We start from the raw sequence: 19,522 nt of genomic DNA on the forward strand, positions 1-19,522 counted from the left end.
GTGACAGAGTGCTTGCAGAGCATGCACAGAGTCCTAGGTCTAGTCAATCCTCAGTACCAGAAAGGGGAAAAAAGACTGTCTCCACTGGGAGCAGGTTCCTCTGCCTTCTTAGCAGGAGTCTGCGCAGACAAATGGCTGCCTCGGCATGTCCTCAGCATTGGTTCTGTGGAGCTCAGCCCTTCCTGTTGACAATTCTTTCCCACATCAGAGCTTCATCCTCTAGAGTTGACTCTTCTTTAGCTTGCAGGAAACATTGAAATCATCCTTGGACCCAGTATTGCTTTGAGTCTTTCAGTCTTGTCTGAGTCCTCATGCTTTGATATAAGACTGTCTGCTGGTGCCCCTTATGTGATGGTAATCAAAGCTGGGCCTCTCCTGTTCCTCACTTGGATGTTTCTCCAGGAAACACTCCAATGTTTTATCTCTGGGTTTTCCCCAACTCTTTACTGAAAGAAAGTAGCAAGAGGCATTTCAAAGGGGAACCAGTGTTAGCACGTCAGTGTGATTCCTGAGTGGAAAAGTTAAGTGAGACTCTAGCCTCAAAGTCCTTTCTCCAAACAGTGTCTACCGAGAAGTGTGTTTGAATCACAGACTCGTTTATTGTTTAACGAACAGTTTCTAAGCTAAAAATCTATACGTATGTGTTACTGCCAAATGGAATCTAGGATACATACATGTTTTTGTGCTTAAAAGTCCAGAGAACTTAACATGTTTCTTTTGATTTTCTTTCTGTATCTTGGCTTGTATATATGGCCTGTAAATGCAATAATTTGAAAGTCAAGCTCTAACCTCACAATATTGTTGTGTGCTGTTTAATGCCATCGTTGCCTGGAATGCTGGTAACTGGACTCAGACTCTCTCACGGGGGAAGACTCTCTCCTTGACTGTTCTCTGCTTTCTAACCCTACTGCTGACCTTCTGGACGAGTTTGCCCCCATAGCACTCTCTGCTTCCACTCATAAAGGTAAAGTCTTTCTTTTTGGACCCACATGTATCCCTGAGCAGAAGAGTTGAACAGCTCCTGGGGACTTCCCTTATCAAAAGTCTTTGTTAATAAAGTGTTCAAACTGTCCATTTCTGTAGAAAAGATGGGTTTGTAGTCTTTTACGGTCCTCTCACAGTAGTTAATAAGCAACTGCAGACAGGTGCAAGGATGGCTTTCTGACAAGGACTGGGATACATACATTCCATGTTACCCTTGGGAGCGCGTGCCTTAAGGACCAACCACATAGGTGGATAGGTGGGCCAACTGATTAGCCTTAGAAAGTAAAGTCATAGCCATACTTAGAAGGTAGAGGCAGAGAAGCAGGCAGATCTCTGTGAGTTCAAGGCCAGCCTGAACTATAGCACTAGTTCCAAAACTCTGCCTTGAAAAACGAAACAAAAAGAAAAAAAGTAAAATCATTTTATCAAATCTGATTCAAGGTTTTTAAGTGTAAAGAAACAATATCCTCAAAAAAAATCATTCCTCAAAAATTGAGCTGTGAACATTTTAATATTATTTCACCTTTGAGTCATAATTGATTACTGGGTTTCTCTCTCTGGTCCACCATTTTCACTTCTTAGTTTTGGCTTCATCTGGTTTGAGATTTTGCAGGCAGCCTAGCTTGGATTAAGTTCTGAGGTCTGTTGTGGTTATAGCTTGCTTGCCCATAGCAAGCTTTATTTCTGTGTTGGAGAAGTATTGGAAAATGAACAAGTTAAGCTCCTCCTAAAGGAAATTCAAGAAGAAAGCCCAGAGCTAACTGAAAACAGAGCTCATGGGTCACAGGGATGATGGCTGGTTTTGTTTTAGGGTTGGCACAGGAAGTTACCTGTGTGGACTTTGATGGCTGGAAGGGATGTGCGGTAGCAATGTGTAACCACAGAGAAGCACTGCCTGCCACACGGTGCTCGGGCAGCGTTGCTGGGGCCAGCTTTAGTTAGAGTGGAGAACATGCTGGGCATGGTGGCACCTGCCTTTCATCCCAGGCCAAGAGATAGAGACAGGCTGATTTCCGTAAATTCAAGACAACTAGGCCTACAGAGTAAGACTTGTCTCAAACAACAACAACAAACAAAACACAAAATCCAAAACAAAAAGCAAACCCAAAAATGGAGAAGGGGATAGTCTAAGAAACTTGTGCTGGTGGTCTCAATGTGTGTGCTTTTGTGACCCAGCATTCAGAATTATGGAAAAGTCTTTTTTTCACAGAACAGGGACTCTGAGCCTTTGCTTGCCTTGTACAGATTGGCTACTTCTCTTCCATTGTTGGTTTTGGGTCCTGGAACCTAACACAGGACCTTGCACTTGCTAGCACACACACTGCCACGGAACCATACCTCGGCCTCTACAGTTTCTCCTTTGAGTGTTTCAAGTGTTGTTAGCCAGGCCTCTATTGACTCAATAAAGATATCAACATTGCAGAGACACATCACAACCATTTGATCTCTACACAATGGAGAATTCTTAGTTATGTATGAAATTTTAACGTTGTAAATTCTAAAGTTTTACTTTTATACACCTGTGTTTTCCTGTTTCCAACTTTTATTTCAATTCACAAAAATAAGAGCTTTCACCTTTAAGAATAGTGGTTGTTCATGGCTTTAGGCTTGGTGCCTCCTTCTGTTCTCTCATTTGCTAATCTCTTCCTCTGTTGTTTGCTTGTGTGCTTGTATTCTATATTAAGCTGCAGAAGATAGTAATCTCATCTCAGGGTTTGGTGTCGCTGAGGGCTCCGAAAAGGTGGCAGAAGATGAGTTTGACCCTATTCCTGTACTGATAACCAAAAACACACAAGGTAAGAAAGAGGCTGGAGAGAAGAGAAGAGCTTGACGTCCATTCTCAGCAAAGCAATGCCCTAGCCTGCATGGTGAACCGGAGCATCACCATTTGCTGAAAGACCCTGGATGATGGCAGTCAGTGTAGGCTGGACCAGCATGTGAGGCAGGTAGAGATGCTGCTCTGTAGCTTAAACCTCACTGACTTGGATTTATTTAGAGAAGGCTTAGTTTTTATGAAATGTCAAGCCAAAAAGAAAGTCTCTCTGGTTGGTAGAAGCCTGAGGCCTATGTCAGAAGTGTTGAGCATTTTTATCATAATTAGAAAATATGTGATAGACACAGATTCTGCCCAGAGAGCTATTGGTGGCATTTTGGTATCTTCTGCCTCTGTGGACATTATGGAACATGTCTTTCCTTCCTTAGGTTGAGCCATGAGAGCATGCACAAAACACCAAACGCACCACTTACTTACTTTGGAAAGCATGTTCATATCACAATACCCTGATAGCTGATTTCCCCAACATAAACTAGTGTTTACCCTGTGAGAGATGGCTGTCTGTTGGCAGGAGGCTAGCATGGCAGCCAGAACTTACGGGCAGACATGTCGTTTGGAGCCAGCAGCATCTCTGTGGTATGCTGCCTCTACTGCGGTGGGCATGGAGGAAGATGTTGGTGGGAGGTGGTGGTGCGGTGGCTAGGTTTAGAAATCAACATGTAAGACGTTTTAAATATGAGATATTGTTTCTCTGAGTTTCTTTGTTTTCCTTTTTCTCCTTCGCTTGCTCTGCACATCTAACCCTAACCCTCTGTTTTGTACTGAATCCTGTCTTTCCGCTTCCAGGTGGGCACTCTAGGAACAGCAGTGGGAGCTCTGAGTCCAGTCTTCCCAACCTAGCCAGGTCTTTGCTGCTGGTGGATCAGCTCATAGACCTGTAGCCGTGAGCCAGGAGCAGACACAGTTCTGTAACCTTCATGCCGTAATATACATTTTCATTACGGAGTTATGAGAAAAATGATTTTTTTTTTAAATCTGCAAATAAGGGGCCCTCAAGCTCCTTTCTCCTACCCCTTTCCTTCTCCTATAGAAATGATAAGGAAAGAAAAATCTCTGCCCCTCCAGATCCATCCCTTGGCCAGCTCCTCTCGTTAGTGTGCTGTGTTTTCTCATTCCCCATCTTCAATAGCATTATCTTAACTCAAGCGCTAACCGCCCTGAGCTTCACCTCTGCTGGAATCCACTCACAGAAGCTTGGCTGTCACTGAGCCTGTGCTGAACACTTTTTGTCTCATTCTTGCTAGGAATGGCCCCGTGTCAGTCCTGTAGCCCGTCTCCCAGATGCTGATGAATGTGTGTCCATCCTGCTTTTTATCCTGATGCACTCATGAGGACAGGGCAGCTATGGCTGGTCTCACCCCAGGCAGAAGTCTGGAGAAGGCCATGCAGTTTCAACAGGGCAGACCCAGTAGGATGTGTTTGTGAAGAGAAAGTGAGCTCAGCTCTAGCCAGCCAACTTTGACCTTGTTTGAGCCAAGGGATCTTACACCCCATGTGCAGCCTTCTTGGCATTTGTCTAGCTATCTGGCTTCCATTGAATCGTGGTTTCTCAAATCTAGAGGTGTGACTGCAAGTGTTTGTGATCCTTGAATAAATGTGTATGTGATATAAACACCAAGCATTGCCATCCTTCCATGTTACCTGGCCCAAGCTGGGATCTCAGAATCAGACCAAAACAAGACAGTGGTGGGAACATGATACCTTTTACTAGAAGACTTTTCATGGGGGGTGGAGGGGAAGGGAAGGAATTGTAGCAGAAACAGATGTATTTTTCTTGTGATTTTTTTATTTTGAATCAAATATTGTAAATTGTGTATAAATGAAGATGCTGAATAGTTCTGTTTCCACTTGGCATTTCAAGTCTGACATCAGATGTCTGTACAGGGTTTTGCTCTTTCCTGTGTATAACCATATAGCAGTCCTAGAGTGGTGGAGTTATGTCTTGCTGGAAGCTTTCAGCAGCCTCTGTCTCTGTATACCCGGGCATGTTGTTTATTTTCAGATCATCAGAAATAAGTGTGCCGGGCACAGTTCGGCTGGCTGCTTACCTTCTCTCTGGTGTTTAAGTCGAAGGCTGAAGCTGATGAAATATGTGCGGCTGGCTTTCCTTGGCTTCCTAGATTTCAAAGACCAAACAAAGAATAGTTCTTCACTAACCTTAGACTGTTGTTATAGAGTTAAATAGAGGCTCTGCACTTGCTCTACAACATGCCTCCTGGTCACCCCTGTGTACTTACATCAAGGTGTGTGGAGAGCACTTTGGTAAAAATCACCCGTTAGAAGAGGAGCAGGCACAGGGAGCTCCCTTCCTCCAGTGCCATCCTCCAGGGTTGGACGGGGACTCTCAGTTCATCAGGGCTGTACAATCCCAAACCCCATGGTGTTCTCTACATGATGCTGTTCTTTCTTGCTCACATTGCACTTTAAGTGGCGGGGAACCACCAGCAGCACGAGCCTGCAAACACTGCCCTCTGGAGGGCCACCGTTGTCTCCATCAATGTGACAGCAGGAAGAGTGGACACTCAGTCTTCCTTCTGACTTTAAATACTTCCTGTGCCAGCTGAACCTAGATGAGCTGAGGAAAGGCCTCTGATAGAAGAGATGTTTCCACAAGTAAGCAAGACGCGGTGTGCAGCGAGGATGGGGATATCACGGAGGAGCTCTCCACACGAGGGCTGAGGGAAGCAGGACTTGGTTAACCCCTTGGTGGACAGGAAATGATTGTGTCCTCTTTCCTGGACATAGAAAGAATGTATAAACTAATGAAGGAAATGTTTATTTTTAAATAAGGATGTTTTAGGTCTGTGTTTCATATTTGTTTTTTTTCTCATACAAACGTTAGCAATATAATGAAATGTCTACTTTCCCAGTTTAATTGCAGCTATGAAGAGTGCAGTCTAGAAATTAGGTTAAGTGTCTCTAAACCTTTCTTCCGTGTGTCAAGCATAATTATATTGAGATATATTGTGTAGTCATTTGGCTCAAAAAGGCTTAATAGAGACACTAATGAAAACTCACAGACTTTTACCAAGGAAGATGGTTGAAGCCTGGGTGAGACAGCAGAGACTGGGCTGGTCTTCAAGAATAAGCCTTCTGTGGGCAGAGCTGCTTTTCTGTTGAGGAATACTTTCTAGTGACTTGGTCAGTGCAGCCTTCCTTAGATCAGTATCAGCCTAAGCTGAGGGAGTGACCTGAGAAGAGCATTGTGTGTGGTAACTGGAGATGCGTGGAACAAGCCTGAACTGTAAGAGGGCTGCACGCCTGTTCGCTAGCCCGTTTACTTTGTCTCACTGGTATGCCTCAGAGCTGGCAAAGGCAGGATGGTAAGAGAAGGGGCTGGGGCAGCTCAGGCTTCTGGGACCTCATCCAGACCTTAACAGTTAAGACCTTGAACAGTCATTTTACTCCTCAGAGCTGCTGTTGGCTGTTTACACAGAATTAATCTGGATAGGTGCTCTGTGAGACAGCAGAAGCCTAGCAACATTGTGCTACTGGTTTAGAAGGACTATGAAGGATGGTACAATCCAGATGTCCTTCAGGTAGCTTCTGTGCTCCTACCATTCCTACAGCTTTCCTCAGCATTTACTCAGACTTAGAATGAGCAGTTATAACCTTATTGCTACTTGCTAGTTACCTGAATAAAAGCCCACATCATCAAAAGCTTGAAGATAGATTTTCCTACTGTAATATTGGGTACACACAACCTTACCTGTTGCAGTAAAACAGAATCCAGAGGTTTCTATTATTTTAATCATATAATCAGGGATTTGTTGTTAAAATATGGACAAATACCATATGCACATTTTTTATTTGATCTTCTCTCTGATGAATAGAAGTAATTACTGTACCAGAAAATATCACAAATTGGTATTCCCTGTAGAAAACCAAACCTAATTCCCAAAGTTTCTGAAAATATGGTCCTCAAGAGGAGATATTTTAAAATGTTCACCTCTAAGTAGCTTAATCGTTACAATGATTTCTGAAGTAGACATATCAGAAATAAATCATGTAACTGAATGTTCCCTCCAGAACCATCTGATTTTGCTTGGGAAGTGAATGGTGACCCTTGGCAGGCCAGTGGCATCTGAGTTGTTTAAACTCTCGTTTTTAGATATAACATCACCAGATAAAATAGCAAGGACGTGGTTGCATTTTCCTAGTAGCCTCGCTCCCAGCATATTCTTTCTTATGTGTTTCTCCCACGCCTCTGCCTTCGAGTAAGATTGAGCTATTCCAAAAGGCAGAACTACTGGGCGAGATGAAGAGCAGTTACCATTGAAGACATGTGACAGCCACGGGCAATTTCTAGAGAAGCCTTCATAGCCAAGAGGGATCACACCCTCACTTTATGTAAGGGACAGTTTGCAGTCCCTGGTCTTTAGGGTATTTAAAGACAACCCCTAAAGGAGGCTGTCATTTACTCACATTCCATGTTGGACTTGGCTCTTTCTGATCAGGTCAGAATTCTAGAACTTGGATCACTGATAATTGAAGATTCAATATTTTTTATGGTTTACAATTCTCATTTCCTATGCTTTTCCTGATAAGTGTTTGTTTTGATTCAAACCAACATAGCCTTCCACCAGGTGATTAGTTCTGTCTTCAGCAGTGCTGTGGGAGTGAGGAGATGGGGCTGGGGGTCCATGCTTAGCTGAACAACCAAATGCTGTGGACATCTTGGACCAAGCTAAAGTCCCCATGACAAGGCCTCTCTGGCTTCTGACGGTCTTTACCTTCCTGCTCTGTAAGGTGGTCCACAGTCTGTTGCCACTGACTGGAGTCTAGGGGATGACAGACACTTCAGCAAATGAGAGGCTGCTGGCGTAAGGGTTACAGTGGGGTTGTTGAGTGAGACACTTCAGATACTGCTAGCTGATTCATAGCCCTCTCTAGAGACTCATTTTACCAGTGCAAAATTAGACCTTTCCTTTCCGTGATGATAATGTTCCCCAAGTTAGATGTACTTGGCTTTGTGGACTGAATGGGTCCCAGTTGGCCTCCATTTCAAAGTCTTTAACAAGATATCCTATATATTTCCCCTGGGTTTCCTTTCTCTAAGGGGGAGGGTTGAGGCCTGTTGGCTGCCTGGGTAATGCTACCTTATGCAGAGTTCTCAAAGGATTACAACGGTTGGTGGGAGGGAAGTCCTTCGTTGCTTCTCACTTCGATGCAGTGTCCCAGATTCACTCTCTGTGGGTATTTTCCTCTGCCCTGTTGTACATGCCTTTATCACATGGATGGATTCTTACCTTAGTCTAACTTGTCTTCCCCAGGGAAGCTAAGCAAAGTGATGTAATGAAGCTATCTTGTGCAGTAAAATGTGAAAAATGAATACTGCTTCGCAAGTATTGTATAAAATAAGTCTGTAAACAAATTTCTTATGTAAACATACAGAGGAATAAAGCTTTTATCTGTTCAAACAAGTGCATGATGTTTAGATGTGTAAATAGCTTAAGGTAGCTGCCCTACTCCTACGGAAGGACTCGAGCACATTATTTAACAGCTGTAAATACCAGTGGACAGGAGAAGTGTGAGCAGCTGTGCAAGCCATCCTGAAGTTTAGTGAGTTATGACCACCCTAGGGAATGAAGCCCATCATGGTCAAGAATGAGAGACCTACCAGCACATGTAAGCCAGGCCCATACTTAGGTGACAAGATGGCACTAATTAGCAGCTGCTCTCCTCTACTTTAGTCTTTAATACACCCAGGCAAATGAGTTAAACACTAGGATGGCAAGATATGCCCAGGGAGCAATAGTTCTCTTTTAATTGCACCCAGCATCCGGCTGTGGACTTTTTCACATTTACCTAGCATAAGGGAGTATCAAGTGCTGGAGTTAGATGGACCCCAAAGGTTACAGCGATCTCAGGCTGCTCTGCTCGCATTCTAAGACACGGAGTTTCAGCTGAGCCCATACATCTCCTTGGGGTGTTTTGCTTCTTAATCTTGATACCCAAGCCATTACCTCAGACCTTGGCAAGACTTTGTTGTTTATGTTCCCTGACAGATTCCCTGTCACCATCACTTTAGTTAGTTAGAGTATAGCAACAAGTAAAGTTCTAACACACCCTACAGAGTAGCCAGCCTAAAATTTAAATCTCAGCTTTGGGGCCAGCCAGATGACCCATTGGATAAAAGCGCCTGTGCCAAGCCTGACGACCCGAGTTAGAGTCTGTGGGGTGGAGGTAGCAAACTGTCCTGTGACAGCTACTTAAGCACTTCAGCACATGCCTGGATGTGTCCTCAGTAATACATTTTTTTATCTTTGAATTTGTTCCTTTAGGGAGCATGCTAATGACTTTACTGCCAATCAGATAGCATTCCTGGGGTCAGCCATCCCCAGGAGTGCCACACTGGTCCCTGGGAGAGTGCAGGCAGTGGTGAAGATGTGTGAGCTCATGTTATGGCCTCAAACTGTATAGAAACTGGGTGGGATTATTTCTAGAAGTTTTTAAAACAAAAAGAGAAAGGACCCAGCTTGAGGGAGTTATAAGAGAATGCCTTATGATAAACTAAAGGCCTCATACCCTTTAAGGCCAGGTCCTGGACTAGGAGAACAGGTGAGAATTTTTGTTGTGTTTTGATTTTGTCCTTTGGTTGCAAGGTATCTGCTGTGACTGTCATTGGTAACCAAAAGAACTTGACCATGGCATGAGGGTAAGTTGGGTGAAACCTTCCTCCCTAGAAGGCAGGTTCCATGAGAGATAGTCCACCATTGGTTCAAGGCCGTTTCCACTGCCAAGGGTATTCACCCTAAAAGTACTTGTAAGAGCGCATTCACCAAAAACGTGAACAACAGTAAAGCTGTTAGCTGTCAATAGGATTTTATATGCCTCTCCCCTGAACTCTTGTTTGCCGTGTTACCACCACCAGAATTCTCTGGAGTTACAGACATGCCAGGTTCTCGCTGTGTAGCCTGGTCTGGCCTGGAACTTGCTGTGTAGATCAGGCTAGTCTTGAACTCAGATATCCATCTGCCTTGACATTCCAAGTGCTGCGATTAAAGGAATGAATCACTACACACTCCGCTGATTTTGAACTTTTAAAGCTGTTGGTATTTTAAATATAAAATATCTTACTATTCACTTCAAAAGCCAAAGAAGATGGGTTTTCTCCTGGGTTCTTGACTCAGAACAGAGTAGTTTGCATGGGCTGGGTATGTTCTTCATGGGCGTATCCCATTATGGATGAGGGAGTTTTCCTTGCTGCCCCATAAGCCTCTGAATCTCATTGACAGCATCAGGCCCTGGGTTTCCAGGTTGACAACTGCCTTTCACAATCTGTTCATAACTTGGTTTGAATGAATCTAATTTCAGTTCCCTTAAGTCACTGACTGCAGTAAAAACTGTCATTTGATGATCAGTCCATACAATACCAGGGTCAGTCACTGGCTTGACCCAACCTTCTGTCTCTCTGTGCTAAAGGATACTTTGTTCTGCTGCGTAGCCAGCTTAGAGGCACCAGCGTTCAGGTAGTTTTGGAAAGGAGAGGAAGTGCACCCTTTCTTGTCAACTGAGGCTGACGTGTAAGAGAGTGCTCCTAACCCCTCTTGGTGATTTTTATTTTGAAAGTTAGTAGTTCCACCTACCCCCTGTCATTTTAGTTCCCTCACAATTTGTCACCTGGGTATCTCTGAGATAAATTCTGACTTCGGTTCTCTTGCCTGAAAACTTAGAATTGTGTCCATGTACACTGTGAGGCTACAGGAAGTCCTGCCTCCGACTGGTTTCTGTGTCAGCACTTCTCTGTACTCAGCAGAGTCACGGAGCAAGGAAACGATCATTCTCTTCAAAACCACATCTTTCAAATATTACTCCAAAAGCCACACTGTACCATATAGAATTGAACTTAAATTTTGAGTTTTGAAATAAAAATGGGGGGGCTGGAGAGATGGCTCAGTGGTTAAGAGCACTGACTGCTCTTCCAGAGGTCCTGAGTTCAATTCCCAGCAACCACGTGGTGGCTCACAACCATCTGTAATGAGATCTGATGCCCTCTTCTGGTGTCTGAAGACAGCTACAGTGTGCTCATATATAATAAATAAATAAATCATTTTTTTTAAAAGAAACTAAAATGGGGGGGGGGGACCTGAAACTTATTTTTGCCAACTGCTTAAAATGAAGCACTGCTTTTACAAAGTTAAAGGATTTGAAAAAACCAATACTTTTATATAGTGTTTTTTTTTTATAAAATGTTCAGTCCCCCCCCCCCCCCCCCCCGTGCTCTGTGTGCTTAGTTCAAGCAAGAATGTTAGCAGCCAGCAGAGTATAGGAGACATTTCTATCTGGCTAGGTATTGTTTGGGGATGGAGGAGGGTGGCGGGAGAGGGCCCAGATAGGGAGGGAATAGCCAGTAGAGAAGATCCTAGTGGGTTGGAACAGTCTGGTGGTATTTCTCTTTTGAGCCCATAAAGAAATATATTTTGTCCTCACCCCCCACCCCAACTACCCTTTCTCTGGATTCTTCTTGCTTAGTTACATATGCCTTTTTCCTACCCTCCTGCTAACATGTGCCCAATGACATACTTCTAACCTGCTAATATTTCTTGGAAGGTAAGCTCTGTTGCATTCTGATAATTGTCTATTTGATTTTAAAAGTCAGTGCACCCAGAGGCACCTCTACCTACAGAAGCACTTGCGCTAGTATCTGGAGTTTGCTCATAGTTCTGCTTAAAGAATTCAATGGTGGGTTCATTAAAGAGAACATTGCTAACCGGGGACTCTGAAAACAAAAATCATAGGGCAACTCCAGCCAAAGTCGGTATCATCTAGCACGACTCAGAAAGTACCCTCAGTGTTTGCATTGGGCATCACTTGCTCTGTGAGTGCCGTTTACAGTACGCCATCAAGTAAGCGCGCACTTACCGACAGCCGAACTCTGCTTGTCAGAGGGTCTGTCCCTCTGCATGTGGAGCCAATACCAGATGCCAAGTTAAGCTCCTCCCCAGGCAGTGGTTCTCCATAGCCCAAGTCTGTCTGGTGTGTGTGGAGAATGACTGGGCTGCTTTCATTTGCCTTTGAGCCAGGTAGAGCAGGTGTCCGTGCCTGGCCTGCGAGTAGGAGTGTTGCCTCGTTGCCCTGAGTGTCAGTGTGCCTAACTTGTTCACCTTTACTGCCCATTGTGTCTATCATGATCCACAGTGTGAGGTGGTTGCTTGCTCTTCAGTCTGTGTGCATTTACCTTGCTTGACTTTTTTATTTTTCTGTTTTTCCATTGTCAACATCCATCCTTTGGTTCCACGATGTGTCTGCTCAGTTGAACATTAAATGTTCCCAAAAGCTCTGAACCAGCATCCAAATTAATTCTAAATTTTCTGCTTTTCTAGGTCTCCAGAGAGAGCCCAATCCTTGTCCTGTAATTACTGTAGAGCGCTTTAAAGAAGCCGTGGGCACCAAAGGCCTCCCCCTCTATCCAGATCCCTGCAGAGCTCCTGGCACAAAGACTTTGAACGCCTTAGAGTCTGATTCTCTGGCCCGAGAGGGTCCTTCCAGCAACAGCTCCTTCCACAGCAGCGAGGAGGAAGGGACTGACCTGGAGGCGGACATGTTAGACTGCAGTGGGTCTCGGCCTCTTCTGGAGTCTGAAGAGGAGGATGAGAGCTGCAGGCCTCTCCAGGAGAAGCTGGGAGAAGCCACCCTGTTCTCTCAATCTGCAGTGTCTGTTGAGCCAGAAGAAAGGGGGCAAAGCGGGAAAAAGAGCCGGTTCTTGCCAGTCAACCAGCAGGCCTCAGAGGATCCCGGGGAGCCTGACGTCTTTGCCATAGCGCCTTTCAGGAGCTCGCTGGCTCCAGCAGCCGATGTGGACATTTTCTCCAAAGCCCCTTTTGTTTCCAAGGGCAGTGTAGCTCCTTCCCAGGCAGAGGAAGTGGATGTGTTCTCCAGAGCTCCTTTTACCAAGAAGAAGAGTGTGGAAGAGTTCCTGGCTGTGCAGGGTTCCTCACAGGATTTGCTGATGCAGGCCAACCTCAGTCAGCCCAGTGAAGGGCTCCTGCTTGCAGGCCGTGATAGAGCCATGTACACCCCTGCACAGGCACAGCATCCGGTGACTGGCTTTGCCCTGCAGGCTGGTCTCCCCTCCCACTCTGTCCAGGTAGCAGACCATTTTGACAGCAACTCTCCCAGAGGGTCTCCCATGAACTCTGGGGGCCATCCTAATGACAGAAACAGAGGACTGCAGCCCCAGAAAGAAGCCTTCTCAGGGCCAGCGGCTGGCAAGCCATTCCGCCCCCAGGCTTTATCCAAATATTCTCGACACTATAGCCCAGAAGATGAGCCAAGTCCAGAAGCCCAGCCCATTGCTGCCTACAAGATTGTTTCACAAAGCAATAAGCAGTTGCTAGCTGGCTCTGTGTCTGTCACATCCCTGTCCTCCAGGACTACAGAGCTGGCCACTGCTGATCCTTTTGCTTTAGCTCCCTTTCCTTCAAAAGCTAGCAAACAGAAACCCTAGGAGCAGAGAATAGCCTGAGGCTTGCCTCCACCCACCCCACCAGCACCGATCACATCACTCCTGGCTGGCCTATCAGGGAGCATATCCCATCCACTGTGACCTTGCAGTCCCCTGCCTCAGAGCAGAGTCACTTCAAGGCAACCAGCCAAATTGCCGTAAGACCCGGCCGAAGCTCCTTAAGTTACACTCACAGCTTTTGTTTATATCCATTCCCAGACTTGTAGGCATTTGTGTCACCTTCTTAGAGGCCTTCCACTGCACTCAGAACTCTGATGGTTTTTCTGCCCAGAAACCTGTTTAATCCAGGAATATTTTCCCCCTAGTTAACAGGGGCTACGTTATACCATGACTTTGAATTCCTACAGCTCCTGTCGGAGTCAATTGCATTGAAGAATTAAGATTGATCCCTTCAGGACTCAATACTCTTGGAACAGAGAGCTTTCTAGAAAGAAGAGCAATACAAACCTCCTGCACATCTGGAGACGTTAATCTTCTGGCGACTCATCAGTCATTCCTATGGAACCAGCAGTTCTCAGAGTACTCTGGGATCTGCCACTGAGTCTGTAGGAGCCAAGTTGGCCCTGTGCACAAGTGTCTGGGTGCATACTGTGGGTCAGATTCTCTGTCGAGTAAAGGAGCACACAGGTGGGGGAAGCACACCGCCTCCCACACACACAGTCCACTTTTTAGACTAGTGCGGACCCTTGTGTGCTCCTGCATATAGGAAACCTTTGTCCTTTGAGTGAAGCCACCATGCCTACCTCCATTATCAAATCACTCGTTTTCTTGCATTTACCTGTTGACCTGACTTGATCCTTGGCTTTTTTTAGATTTTTTTTTTTTCTTCTCATGGTAGAAATGAAGCTGTCGGACAGTTTGGGGCAATCCTGCTGGAACTGAGGTGTCAGAGTAAATTTTTAAATTCCGTTTACCTGGTTTTGAAAAATCAATTTCCTGAAACTGGGCATGGTAGGTACCTCATGACTGTAATTCTAGCACTTGGGAAGCTGAGGCAGGAAGATTGCCACAAGTTAGAGACTAGCCGGGGCTTTGTACTGAATTCCAGGTCACCAAATCTCAATACCCTCATCTCCCAGCCAAAAATGGCATCGGTCCTTGTGTTTCTCTGGCAGCAGGGGAAGAGAATCTTCAGAGGTCCAGCCCCTGGGAATTCTGCCTGGGTACCATTGTTTAATCAGGAGCCCAAACCTAAGTTTGCCTGTTTTTTCCTCCAGCCCTTTCCATCCCATTTCTACTGCCTCTTTGTGGGTACAGGCCTGCCCTGGAAGTAAAGTGAGAATGGAAAGAGCTGGTCCATCGTCCTTGCAAATCTCTTAAGTGGTCTGTTCCTTTCGGGCGTTAAAGTAGAGCAGACAGGTGCCTGGCTGGCTGCGCATTCAGAAGTGTGTTTTTATGTCTGGACGGCTCTGACTCATGCCTAGTGTTTTTCATGCCCTTCATTCTTATTGCCTTAAAATAAGCCCTGACTCCATGGGGGCGTCCACTGAGGAAAGAGTCGGCACCAGACCCGGGTGCACTCTCACTGCTGCCCTCAGACACTTCCTCCACCTGCCTGGGGAGGTGTGGAGAGCTGTGTACCACTCTAAAATTAGTGCTGTAAAAATTGCTAGAAGCTAGGCACGGTAGCATACTACTGCAATCAGGTGGTACAGGAGGAAGGAATCCAAGGGCAGGCTAGACTACACGACACACTGTCCCAGAAAAGAAAAGAAGAATTACTGAAAGTCCATCCAGGACTAAAGCCTGAGTGCCAGGCTGTGCTTGCAGTCAATTAGTTGTGATAGCCTTTAAATTTGAAAGTCAGGGTTTGGGTGCAGAACTCAGCAGAAGAAGATAGACTTAGCACACACAGTATCGTCAGCACACAGAAGCAATACAGTGGAATCTAGAAGTCCTGATGGTAACATAGGAATGGCTACTCTTTGTGATGCCAGGCACCTTTAACCCCAGAATTTGTGAGGCAAAGGGCAGGTGGATCTCAAGTTTGAGGCCAGCCTGTCCACATTAGTTCCAGGCCAGCCAGTGAGTGAAACCCTGTCTTTAGGGAGGGAAAGGGGCTATTTTTCACTACTTTTTCTTCTTAGCATTCTCCACCTGTTTAAATAACAGGCAGTGTGTTGGGTCCCGTAGCAGTGCTGTCTGGGGACTCTACCCCACCAGAAAGCTGCCTTTCACGTCGGTAAAGGCTAAATATTTTCTCTAGGAATTTGCTTTCTCGCAGATATTATTGTTTAATTTCCTGTATAATCGTGGATATAAAATTGTCTTTCTATTAAATAAGTGGTTTGACTAATGCACATGGAACTTTGCAGCCAAACCTCTCACACTTATTGTCAGATGAAGTCCTCCAAGGTACATGCAGAAAGGATGGGGATGTTCAGAGAGCCCTTACTTGATGTCACAGCTCCTCCCAGGTTGCAGCACATACCTGTAGTCCAGCTGCTTAGGAGGCTGGGCAGAGGACAGCTTGAGCCCAGGATCTCATGGCCAGCCTAGGCAACACAGAAGGACCCGTCTCTTGATGAGAAACTTCAAATGCAAGGTCAACATCGCCTCGGTAACAGCGCTGCAAACTGTTCTTCCTTTGATTACTGGATTGCTCCATCTAATCAGTCATTTTAACTCAAGAGGTCCAAATTAGAATAAAATCATGGATTCTTTATCTTATATAGTTTAATCATTTGTGAAGTGTGGGCGTAGGGCCTCTTTTTATTCTTGCTGGCGATCTACTGAGTGGAGAGTCTGTCTACCATCTTTGAATAGAGAATGAACGAGACCACATGCAGACTCTTCTTTTCTTACATAGTGATTCGTCAAGGAAATCTGACACATGATAACCCAACAGATGAGTTCTGAAGGAGGTACTGGGAAGAATCTGTAATTTACAGATCTTGTGGGAGGCCATCCTGAGTGGAAATCCAGAGATGTTGTTTTACAGGGAATTATAAATACCTAAAGACTGTGAATCAGTAGCAAGTTCCCAGTGGCCATACTGTAATAATAAGGAAGAGGAAACATCGTCAACAAAGTACGGCGCTTTCCGTGTTTCAGTTTCTGCTGTGTGTTTGTCATTTTGTATATTTCGTAGGAAACACCAGAGATTTGGGACTTTTGACTCAGTAGACGGAGATAAGCCAGAATGCTCTTAGGCATCGCCTCATGCCCACCATGTACTAATGAACTTCTTGCGCTGGGCTGGGAGCATAGCTCGAGATGGAGCCAGGCACAAGCGAGGCCCTAGGTTCAGCCCTATTAACTGACTAATGAGCACTGCTAACACAGTTAACTTATGTGTGATGAAAAACGCTTCCCAATTTCTTAGGCTTAGAACAGCCTTTTAGCACCCAATTCATGATTAGAGTCAAAGCAAATGAAATGAGATAATGAAATGAACCTCTGTGGCATGGGAGGCAAAAGGTTTGTGAATTCAAATCAGTGCTAGCCCAGGCAGCTTAGCAAGATCTGGGTTTCTTTAACTCTGGTCTGGGGAACAGTACAAGATGCTTCTGTCATGTGGTGGTGAGTGGCCCACCAGTGAAAGTGGACAGAAGTCGGTGCTGAAAGCAGATTTCAGTTCACACAGACTGTTCTGTCCTGGCCCACTTGTGGAGTTGAAGACCTATGTACTGTCACATGCCCCAACGTGTGTGCGTGTGTGTGTGTGTGTGCGCGTGTGCATGTGTGTGTGTGTGTGTGTGTGAGAGAGAGAGAGAGAGCGAGAGCGAGAGCGCTAACAGTGTTCTCACTAATGCATGGTATGTCTCAGTTCCATCTGGCAATTGAGTTCTTCGAAATGGTCAAGAAAATGCTGCCTTAGCAGCCTGTTGTGTATTTATGTGTTGGAATCTGTGCTTGTCAGTGTTTCCAGCTAGTCTTCACTGGCGCGGGAAGTATTAGAGTGATCTGATAAGAAATTCCATATTTTTATTCTGTAAATGAGATTAATCAAAACATGTATCAGATTGTATGATATACATGCGTTGCTTCAAATAGGAAACTTAAAGTGGGAAACCAGGGACCAGGAGTGGCAGTGCCCTCAGCAGCAGGAAGTGGGCAGCTCCCAGTGGAGTCCTCTTGGGGCCCTCAGATGTAGAGATGTTGCCCTCTTTGGTGGCTTTGCATTCAAACTTCAGAATATATCCGGTCGACTCCAAGATGGCTGCTAGTCACAGCATTTTCATCAGCATCAAAGTCACTTTGATGAAAGGTGTTTTCAGGAGTCCAGTGGCAGGAGGCCGGAGCACCTTGACACTTTCCACGGCCACCTGGTTCCCTGCCCTCCAGTGCTTGCCTAAAACAATAGACTCTGGGCATAAGCAGAATCGTGTCATTTTGAGTTTTCAGTTTTTGAATCATAGCCTTTGTCAATATTTGTTTTAACCACCAGAACACTTGAAAACTTAGTAAAAACTTCATTAAAGAAAAGGTTTCAAAATGTTTAAAAAGTAGTGTCCAGTTGTAGGTGGTTTTTGCTCTGTCCCTGGAGATCTCCGTGCTCCCTCTCCTGTTTCTGCTCTCCCTTAATTGTTCCCTCCACACTCTCCTGTTCTGACAGACCCGTCATTGGGCGCTCAGCAGTCAGACTCATGGCTGTTCCTCTGCTACTACTGTAAAATGTCTGGTTAGGACTCAGGCCAACCTTGACAATCTAATGGTGAAGTGGAATAAAGGACAGAGGAACAGAGAAGGGTCTGCAGGACCCAGCCCTCCTCTGGAGATGGAGAGGAGCCCTTCCCCCATCCTACATGACTCTAGAATGAGTGCCTTAGAATAGCAAAAATAGCTAAGTGCTGAAGTGGGGCAAGAGGATCGATCTGCATTCAAGGCCTGCCTGGGCCATAACAAGACCTTGTCTCAACACCTGCACACGCACAAAGGCTAAATATTAACTGCATGTGGCTCAGGCCAAAGTCTCTAAGTTGTAAGTTCATAGGTTTTGTCGGGTGTGTTTAAGTAGCCTCTGGCTTCAGCAAGTGCACCATAGTTCTCACTTGCTGGGAACAGTGAGCATGGCCTGTGCTGCCTTGTGCAGAACCGTGCACATCTGCATCAAAGGGCGTAGATTCCTTTTGTCAGGGAATTTCAGAATGGATTTTTAAACATCAGTCAAGGACAGGTCAGGGTTGGCTGATCCCACATGCTTCGACTATGTGAGGACCTGGCCCAGTCTCCAGCACCTTCACCTCGAGACCTTCAGACATGGTGAGCCTGCTGTGTTCTGCAAGTCTACCAAAGATTCTTGTGAAGAGGTTCTCGGCATCTGTGTGTGCAGACCTGCATCCCTCCTGCTTCCTTCGTGGCGTTAACTCCAGCCCTTCCAGTTAATCATTTAAAGAGGGCTAAGAAGGGACCACCGGCAGCTGGCACAAGCAACTCGGTTCCCTTTGCCAAAACCTCCAAAGTTAGAAATGGAGTTGTTTGCATCTGTGGTGAGGGAACTGACTAGCCATTGCTTCAGCCTCCTTCCCAAGTAAGCACCTTCTTGTGGGTGGCACTGGGAGGACAGTGGTGACCTGCACCACAGAGCCTGCAAGACGTCATTTGAATGGAACATTTGATAGTCATTTTTAGGGAACAGAAACCAAATAACAGAGGCCAAGGACCATTCGTATTTCAAGGAGGGAAGATGAGCGCCCTCTGCTGGCAGTATTTGGAGTTGATTGAGTGAGGAGCTCTAAGCAGCCTGGAAGGAGTGCTCTGAGGTCAGCAGGCCTCAGGAATTCCTAGCATGCAAACAATCTTGAGGGGAAACCAGAAGGTCATTCCTAGCAGTTACTGTAATACCTCTCATTGCAGGCTGTTGGATCTGTGTTCTCTCAGTGTGATTTAGCTTATGTATCTGATAGTTTTATGGATAGTCGTTTGGGCTGTAAACTCCTATACTCTATTAAAATGAACCTAATTAAGAGACTAAGTTGTGTGTTTTTTCTTAAGTGGCATCCTCTGGGGAGTATAGGGTCCCTAGGCACCCGCGTCACCAGCACAGAGCCTGGGACAGATTCTAATCCTCCAGAACAAGCCAGTGTTGACACTGAGCGACCCACAAGAACCTAGGACATTTCGAACCCCCTGTCATGAGGGAGAACCTGCCTATCTAGTTCCAGATTTGAAGCAGACAGTCAGGGTGGTATTTGAACTTTCTTGAGCTTGACTTAGCAGGATTCCAGGAGAACTGGCAATGTGCTGTGTTCATAGAGATCGTATTGGCAGACTCGGGGCCCAGAGGAGTCCTG

At 45.6% G+C, this 19,522-nt stretch overlaps 1 protein-coding gene across 16 annotated transcripts in view; it reads left to right on the top strand.

Moving 5' to 3' along the window:
• Aak1 (AP2 associated kinase 1) overlaps positions 1 to 19,203 on the top strand; it is a 164,159-nt gene extending 144,956 nt beyond the window's left edge. For 8 of the 16 annotated variants that reach the window (XM_017592822.3, XM_017592820.3, XM_039108160.2 and 5 more), the window contains one exon: positions 12,145 to 19,203. In XM_017592822.3, the coding sequence (XP_017448311.1) occupies positions 12,145 to 13,268 (1,124 nt within the window). In that variant the 3' untranslated portion in view covers positions 13,269 to 19,203. Of the gene's footprint in view, positions 1 to 853; positions 965 to 2,669; positions 2,781 to 3,604; positions 8,248 to 12,144 lie in introns of those variants that run through there. The other 8 variants (XM_017592818.3, XM_017592817.3, XM_039108159.2 and 5 more) reach the window with 3 other exon arrangements.
• The last annotated feature ends 319 nt before the right edge of the window (positions 19,204 to 19,522 follow it).

This window comes from Rattus norvegicus, chromosome 4 (genome assembly GCF_036323735.1).
Source record: "Rattus norvegicus strain BN/NHsdMcwi chromosome 4, GRCr8, whole genome shotgun sequence".
Taxonomy (NCBI): domain Eukaryota; kingdom Metazoa; phylum Chordata; class Mammalia; order Rodentia; family Muridae; genus Rattus; species Rattus norvegicus.